This window comes from Ursus americanus, chromosome 3, assembly GCF_024610735.1.
Source record: "Ursus americanus isolate L20-20 chromosome 3, mUrsAme1.1.p, whole genome shotgun sequence".
Taxonomy (NCBI): Eukaryota; Metazoa; Chordata; class Mammalia; order Carnivora; family Ursidae; genus Ursus; species Ursus americanus.
The window spans coordinates 84495749-84504803 of record NC_142129.1 but is presented as its reverse complement, the minus strand read 5'-3'; the positions used below and the strand labels follow the sequence as shown (position 1 = coordinate 84504803).

The following is a 9055-nucleotide window of genomic DNA, read 5'->3' as shown; positions in this document are numbered from 1 at the left end:
CCCTGAGCCGAAGGCAGACGCTTAACGACTGCACCACCCATTTGCCCCTCTATCATTTTAATTTTTTCTGTGTCCTCATGTTTTATTATCTCATTTTTTTAAAAAAAATTATTCATTTGAGAGACAGAGAGTGTGAACACATGGTGGGAGGGGGGCAGAGGGACAGAGAGAGAGAGACTCCCCCAGCAGACCCCTGCTGAGTGCAGAGCCTGACTCGGAGCTTGATCCCCAGGACCCTGGGATCCTGACCTGAGCCGAAATCAAGAGTCAGATGCTTAACCAACTGAGCCACCCAGGTGCCCTATATGTATAAGCAGCATACTGATGGGTTTTTAAAACTCCAGTGTCACAATCTCTTTTAATTAGCAAACTTAATCTACTTTTATTTATTTTGTTGTCTGATTTGGTTTTATTTCTTCTATCTTACATTGTGCTTTTTGGGAAGATTTTATTTTTTATTTATTTGAGAGAAAGAGCAAGAGAGCAAGCGGGAGAGCATGAGAGGGAGAGGGAGAAGCAGACTCCCTGCTGAGCAGGGAGCCGGATGAAGGACTTGATCCCAGGACCCTGGGATCATGACCTGAGCCAAGGGAAGACCTTAACCGACTGAGCCACCCAGGTGCCCCTTACATTGTCCTTTTTATTTGTTCTCCTTTTCCTACACTTTTCTTTTTGTAGCTTTGAGGCATTTTATTACAAAAAGCTGGCACTCATAAACATCAACTAACAAGAACTTAAAATTCATCACACGATACACTTCATTATTTAGCTTGAACTTCTAGTAAATCTTCAGCTTTATGGATTTTGGCTGCTATATGAGGAGATCCTCCCTTGTCTGGGTGATTTAAAAGCATAATTCATCTATGAGCATCTCTTATTTTTCCTTTATTGGCAGGAGGGCTTACGCTTAGTAATAACGCTGCTTCTCGTTTTGTCCTTTGGGGTTCAAACCCACCTATACAACAGCCCCCGCAGAAGGCAGTTTTGGTGACTTTGAAAAACTTGTTTTACTTGAGGCTCCATATGGTTCGTGGCTGGCAAAACATCATGGCCTGCAAATCCTGCTGCAGCAGCGGTCAGGCCAACTGCTACCACCGTACTGGCCAGGGCTCCGGCTCGGCTCCCCAGCCTCTGCTGAAAGTGCGCCTCGTCTGCTCCCAGGGATGGATGGATGAGTTGCTGCCACCGATTCCATGCCCCTGCTCACCAGCTGTGTGACCTTGGGTAAATTATTCAAACCCACTGTGCCACAGGCTCTTCATCTGTGAGCTGAGGATAACAACAGTATCTAACTTACAAGGTTGTTATGAGGGTTAAATGAATTGTTACATATGCCTGGCACATTATAAATAATCAATTGCTAGTTATTACTATTATTAATCTATATTGTAACTCTCTTTCCAATTAACATGAATTCCTTAAACTCTGGTCATCTCATCTCAGTTGACATGGTATTGTCATCTGGTATTTTAGTTGTCTCTATTTTTTTAATTCCGTAAATTAGATGTTTTATTATTATTTTGTGCAATGCTTGTTTAGATAAACCCACGTAGGTACCAAATTCTTTGCTCTCTGTTCTTTTTTGCATCTTGAACCTTACTTCTTGGTTCATTTTCAGAAATTCCTTCTGTGTAGCTTTATTGCTGGCAATCCCCTTAGCTTTGTTCATCTCAAGATGACTGTGTTTCACTTTTGGTCTTAGAAAAGTTTTGCTGAAACACAATTTTAGACTGAGAGTTATTTCACTTTGGCACCTTGGATATATATGCTAATGTCTCTGGTATTCATGATCAGGTTAGAGATGATTCCTTTGTAGATTACCTTCATGAGGCTTCCTCTTTCTTTGGTCTACACTTTATTGTCATGCTTGAATTTGCTTTTTATTTATTTTGCTTGATTACTGTTGTGCTTCCTATATGCGTGGATTCATACCTTTCATCAGTTATGGAAACATTTCAGCCAAGTTCTATTCAAATATTGTCTTTCCTTTATTCTATTTTTCCTGCTGGAACTCTGATTAGACACATATATCTTCTCTGTTGCTGAACTGCTTTTCATATTCAATCTCTTGGCTTTCTATATTTCATTCTGGGTAATTTCTTTAGATCTGTCTTCTAGTTGACAAGTTCTCTCTTTAGTTAAACCTAATTTATATTTAATTGCTACATCATATTTTAAATTTCAATGATTATATTTTTCAATTCTAAGAAAAATTTTTTTTTGTTTTTCTTCAAGTCTAACTGATTATATCTACTGGTTTCTTTATATTGTTCATGTTTTAGATACCATCTTTATTTCTTTTACATATAAAACATAATTATTTTATATTCCATGGCTGGTAATCGCAATGTCTAAAATCTAATGGGCAATGAGTCTGTCGTCATGATTTCTGCTGATTATCTCTCGTTGCTTTTTGTATGTTTAGTAATTTAAAAATTGTGAACACATACTTTGTTGAGCTGAATTGGTGAGATCTATGTTATAAAGATGCTTTCCTTCCAAAAAGATGTATATTTGAATTTGCCAGCTATCAGGGTTCTGGCAAATTCTTTTAATTTCTCAATTCGAAGTTTCTTTAAGTATTTGGAGAGTGTAAGATTGAATTCCAGACTTGGGCGGGGACACGTATCCATGGGTTAAACATTTCAGAGGGTAATTACTCTTCTTTTTCTTTCTCCCCCTCTTCCCCCACCAACTCCATCTAGAGCTAATGTGGAGATGGCATTCTTCACAAGGCTTCTTTTGTTTGCTAGCACGAACATTTTTCCTGTGCTGCACTCGTCCGAAGGGTGCGGCCTTGGGACTCTCAACTTCAGCTCCTCCACTTCCAGCGGCCAGAGGCTCAGCCTCCCCCTCCCTGCCCTGATGGCTGCATTCGCCTTCGCCTTCGGGCAATCCCAGTTTCTGCATGTGTTTACACTCCATGCTCAGTTTTCAGTTTCCTCTTCTTTTTTAATACCTTTGGGATTTCTCTTACTTCCTTGCAAGCTAAGCTGTGTATTAAAAATAAGCTCATTGTAAGTTATCCAGGACTTGGGAGTACTGCGTAAGGAAGGCTTTTTTAGAGTATCTGGTTTATACTGCTAGACCCAGAAGCCAAGAGTAAACTTTAAAATTATATGGTAGCTAGCATCGCTCTCCCCTTGAGACCCTCAAATGGCTTTGCCTCACACTTAAAAACAGTACCAACCATCCTGGCCTACCTCATTCCTGGCTCAGCTCAGGTCACCGGCCTCTGCTGCCTGATTGCTCAAGCGAAGTGACCTTAGTCCTGCCTCAGAGCCTCTACACTTGTGGCCTCCCTGTGTGGCATGTGACCTTTCCCCCTTCTTCCCACGGCTGGCTCGTTCTTACTCCTATCTCACTTTGTTTTTATTTTTTTGGAAGATTGTATGTATTTATTTATTTAGAGAGCTGGGGGAGGGGCAGAGGAAGAGGGAGAGAATCCCAAGCAGACTCCACAGCCAGGGCAGAGCCTGACCTGGGGCTCGATCCCATGACCCTGAGATCATGACCTGAGCCAAAATCAAGAGTTGGCCACACAACTGACTGTGCCAGTCAGGCACCCCCAGATCTCACTTTAAAAAATGCCATCTTTTCAGAGCTGTCTTCCTCGATCAGCCTCTCCATGTCTCCCTCACATCATGTTTTCCTTCTCTCGAGGGCACCTATTCTTAGCTGACATTTCCCTGCTTATGGTCTCTTCTCGTACTAGAACCTAAGACCTCTAAGAGCGGGGACCTTGATCGTCTGGTTTACCACTGTCTTCTCAGGATTTAGAACAGTTCCTGGCACACAGTAGGTACTCAGTACATGTTTGTTGAATGACCGGAACTGAGTATCAGCTATTTATTCTCTTTGGATGGGACCTGGGCTTTCTAGTGCTCCACAGCGCCCATTACTTCCTATGATTTCCCAAATCCAGCTTGTTTTGCTTTGTCCATTTACTTATTTACCTGGCTGCTCCAGGCATCTGATCTGAGTTTTCCAACCCTGCTTACAAATGTTGCTCTAATTATCCTCAGTATTTTGAAAGCAGAAGGTGTATTTTATGTTTCTTTTTTCCTTCCATGTCTTGCACATAGTAGGAGGGTAAAGAATTAACATTCATTGACTATCTCTTACCTGTCAGGTATAACAACACTCTCATTTAATGTATGTCCTCACAACACTATGGGCCAGGTATTATTGTGTCCATTTTATAGATAAGGACACTGAGGCTGAGAGGTGTTTAGAATCCCGTAGTAAGTGACAGAGGGGGCACTGGAACCCACCTAGACAGCACACACTCACTATGAACCGTTGCAAAAAGCTTGCTCATGTCTGAGGAGCAGGTGGCTGTTTCCAATTAGCCAAGTGGCGACTGAGCAATTAATTGGGTATTTCAGGTCAAGTTTTACTTGAACAGTCTGGCTATTTACTTCTTGATTTCATTCTACTGAGTATATGAAGGTTCAGGTTGAGGTATGTCTGTACTGGCTAGAAGAGGTTTGGAGATGTTAATCGCGCTTCTAAGTGAGGGTCCTGCCTACCTAACAAATGTCTGCTGTTGGTGAATATTATGGAATCTGACAGAAAGGAGATTTATTATTATTTTTTTTAATTTGTTTTGCTGCCGTTAGAGAGAAAGAGAGCGCACGCTCGCGTGTGTGCACACGCAGGTCAGGGCGGGGAGGGTCAGAGGGAGAGGGAGAGAATCTTAAGCAGCTTCCACACTCAGTGTGGAGCCCGATGCAGGGCAGGAAGTCTCGACCCCAAGATCACAACCTGAGCCGAAATCAAGAGTCAGACGCTTCACCAACGGAACCACTCAGGCAGCCCTACAAAGCAGATTTTCTGAAGATAGCTATTCTGGTCAAATCACCATGCTGTCACTGGCTCACTGGAACAAAGACACTGAATGCACCCAAGGTGTCCCACATCACCAAGCCCTCTTTTAAATAACAAAATCTTATTTTTATTTTTATTTTTTACAGAAATTCAGATATTCCAACAAATTTCTTTACATTTCCTGGACCTTAAAAAAATTACACACAACTTTTTGGACGCAATACAACAGAACAGATGAGAAAGGGAGTCACATTATTTTTTTTAAAAAGATAAAAACATATTTCTTAACACTTAGTGATTTACAGGTGTATTACTTATGTACAAATGGTACATCATCAATGACCCATCCTCAGAGCACTGTGGTATGCTAAATTACACTTAGGTTTTATGGAAAAAAATTTTACAAAACATTTGCATGTGGATAGGAAGCACTTTTTCATTTTCATAAACACCACTATCAGTGATGTAGGACTCCCAGTGGAATCTGTAATTTACATGGATTAGAGAAAACCAACACTTTCTAATTTTCTTATAGAGAGGTACCTCCCTGTAAATAAAAGATGAATTCTTGAAAAGTTGTGTGTAATTAAATTTAGTAAGGAGGGTGTTTGGAATGCAGTGGGAGAGTTAATATTTAATGTACCAGGTAACTCCCAGAATGGCTAATACTTTAGAGATAATAAGTATTTCCTTAATTTGGTTCTTTAGAAAGCCCATATCTTTGTGATTTGGGGTTCACTCATTTGAGCGTCCTTGTAATATACTCTTAGCCATTTAAAACATAATCTCGTTTATGGTGAAAAGATAGCTAGTATCAGAAACACTTGGCAAAAATGGGACTGTTGTCCTAATAGAGACAGGGAACAAGAAATCAACTCCTATCTGTATCACTTCTTGCCTTATCCTTCATCTCGTGTTCCAGGGATGTCTGCTAATTTGATCTTAATTGTGAGTCTAAAAATGAAGGCCTTCTACATGTCCGTGTTTTCTGCTTGGGTATAGAACGTGGTTTGGCTCACACTGGTTACCTCCCGCATGTACATTTTAGCTTGTGTCCATTCTCGAGAAGTTGCCTACTTGAGTATTACGTATTTTTCTGTCGCATATTGGCGAGATATGTGATGAGGGTGATGGCGGGGAAAGCCTGGGAGCAAAAGATCGCTGAAGACAACTGACCAGTTGTAACTACTTCCAAATGTCAACCAACTCAAAGAAATCTGAGTATTCTTGAAACCAACATTAGTAAACAAACAGGCAACTTACTCCTACCAAGTTTCTTGACCTGTATAAGTATATATTCATTTATTTCTAAGGCTATTAAATTATTATTTGTTTTGTTAGTACCACTTACTATCATTTAGAAATAGATTTAATGGAGTGCTTTTTTAAAACAAAAATGAGTACCTGTTAATAAGGGAAAGAAAGGCTATGGATTTCTGATGACATGTACAGCAAAGAAATAGAAAAAAAAAAGGAGAGCTTTTAGATGCCTATTTATAAAGTATATTAAATTCCTATGCATTTACTAGGGAGAATTAGAAAAAAGTGTTTATTTGATAGCAGCCTATATATTACATGTGAGCATCCAAGGTGAAAATGAGCTTTCTATATTTTTCAGAGTTCCTTGATGCTGTTTCCTGAAAGATAGGGATAGCTATGTTGCTTGGGAACCTACGATGTAAAGATGTACTTCCTGTAATATACAACTTGATGGAGTTATAGCATATGTCAAAAACACTTTCTCAGTAATAACTTGTACAGACAGATTAAACTGAACACAGACTCCGTAAAAAGTTTGAAGTGTTACATCTCTTAACTGAGTGGTTGTAACTAATTACACAGTGAAATAAACGCACGGCAGAGATGGGGAACCAAAGATCACCTCTCCTGTGAAAATACGCAGAGGCATTTTCCTAAGCTGCCTTCCTCTGTAACTGATGCTTGATCAGCCTCTTGGCTTTTGAGATGGAAATAATTTAGGATCGACTGCCTTTTTTTTTTTTTTAATAAGGTTGAAAGATTAAAGCTTTTTGTTTTCGGTTTGATTAAAAAAGGACAGCTTACAAACCTCAGTACATATATATTTTACATGTTATTTCTAGCACATTTATATTCCTCTTTCTTAAAATATTTCCTGAATGTGATTTCTCATGAATGTGATCTGATCTGATTCAATGATAGCTTCCCATGAGCTGGTGTTTAATCCACTATCACATCTCCTTCCAGAAAATCACTCCCATCTCTGCCGGTCCAGATTTAGAAGGTGGCTTGACAAGTAGATGGTTCGCTCTTGTCCAGATCTGTCTCCGTACTCTGATTCCTCCCAAGTCTTCCTTCTTGATGTTGATGTACAAAAGCTCTTATTCGATTTGTTTAGCTGTTATTTGATTTGTTTTGTGCTCATTCTAGAGAATATTGGCTTAGCAGAACTGCAGAAAGGGGTGGGGAGGGGGTAGGGGAGGAGAAAGAGAAAGAGAGAAAGAAAAAATGTATCATTTTCTGTCAGCAAAGATTTTTGTGCATAGCTGTCACAGAAAAACCAGCAAATGGTTCGAGTGCAGTTTAGATATGTTATCAGAGAAGACTGAGAAGTTTGAGGTTCCTGTTCCCTAAACAAGCAGCACACAGTCTTCCAGCAAGGGGCCTCCCATCATCCAGACAGGTGTGTTCCCCACATCCGGGTGAAAATTACAGGCTGCTTTGAAGGAACAAGGAAGAATGTGAAATGATCCCAAGCACAGACGATTTTTCTGCCTGGCACAGAAAATGTCTCACTTGAGCATTTTCCTTTTTTTTTTCCAAGTGTGATTTATTATACAATCAACGTTATAACAGCTGCAAAGGAGACATTGCTTTCTTCCCACGTATCTTTCCGTTCCGTATCTAAATGTGCACTTATTTTATACGGTTGGAATCACAGTATAGATGACATTTTTAACATATTAAAAACAATTTTCTACATTTCCATTCTGTATCATCAACATCAATTTCTTTTTATTAAATATTTTTTATTTTGAAGTAACCTCTACACCCAACATGGGGCTCGAACTCACAACCTTGAGGTCAAGAATTATGTGCTGTACCGACTAAGCCAGCAAGGTGTCCCATCAGCATCAGTTTCTAAGAGCTGCAGAATATTCCATTCCATTCTCATTCCTTTCACGCCATTCTCAACTGTTGGACCACTGGCAGATTGTAAGTAGGTTTCCCATTTTTTTGTTATCGAGAATAAATATCTTTGCTTATAAAGCTCTATGCGTTCTTTTAAATTCTTTCTTTAGGACAAATTCTCAGGGGATAAGCTGCTTTTCCTTTTGTCCAGCACACTATTAGGGACTATTCCTGTATTGATACAACTAGACCACAAATCGTATGATTGACTCCTTTCTTTGAATGATTTCCATGCACTTTGGTACTGTTAACCAGGGTTTCAGGGTCCCTTATATATTGTGAAGATGGGTAAATGCATCTAGCTGGCCAGATTTGGGCTGAAAGGAAACAGCCCGTTGGGTTTTCATCACAGAGTAGGTAGAAACACAAATGATAATAAAACAATTGGTCCATTAGTCAGTTACAGTCCTTGTTCCACATCACAAGATAAGATTATGGTTTCTGAATGAGTGCTAGAGAAACCTCTGGAAGATTCTGTCATTTCTAGCATTTATCCCCTTGTTGTTTTCCAATAGACTTTAAAACACTTTAAAATATCTTTTGCACATTATGGTTCTAATGAACTTCTCTCAGCGAGAACTCAGTTGCTTTAATGTACCCAGACTACACAGGGGATAATTGAAATATGATCATGTCCTAATGATGATTAATCTGTAAAGATTCTCTGAGATTGCATCACGCTGGTAGAAGTCTTATGGAAGGGAATGCTTTCTTCAGATATTATTAAAAGCAACAAAAGCAACCCATGGGTTTTATACACAGCCATGGGTGCTCCTGAGCCTTGGGTGCTCTCTGCTCTGCTGCCCTGGAGGTGGTCTTCCTCGATGGAATCCAAAGTCACATTTGTGTGTTCACGATTCCATTGCTTTAGCATTCTTCACTCCGAATATTTTCCTATTTCAAATGCACAGAGTGAAATGTCTGGGTTTTCCAGTAAGATCCATGAAAGGTGCTAGTTGGGGTGGGGGAGAGGGAGGAGTGGGTTCAGGTTAAAAATACGTGAAGCGGAAGAGGGGAATGGGTTTTGAAAAGGTGGGTATGCACGTGGAAGAGA

The 9055-nt window shown here is 39.9% G+C and overlaps 1 protein-coding gene and 1 pseudogene across 1 annotated transcript in view; both read right to left on the bottom strand.

The window, feature by feature from the left end:
* Positions 1-645: 645 nt before the first annotated feature.
* LOC123788716 (mitochondrial import inner membrane translocase subunit TIM14 pseudogene) lies at positions 646-1939 on the bottom strand (annotated as a pseudogene).
* A 2993-nt stretch (positions 1940-4932) lies between these two features.
* The window catches only part of LHFPL3 (LHFPL tetraspan subfamily member 3), a 527398-nt gene continuing 523275 nt past the window's right edge, over positions 4933-9055 (bottom strand). The window contains exon 3 of the mRNA XM_045793666.2: positions 4933-7259. Coding sequence (XP_045649622.1) covers positions 7231-7259 — 29 coding nt within the window. The 3' untranslated portion in view covers positions 4933-7230. The remainder of the gene's footprint in view (positions 7260-9055) is intronic.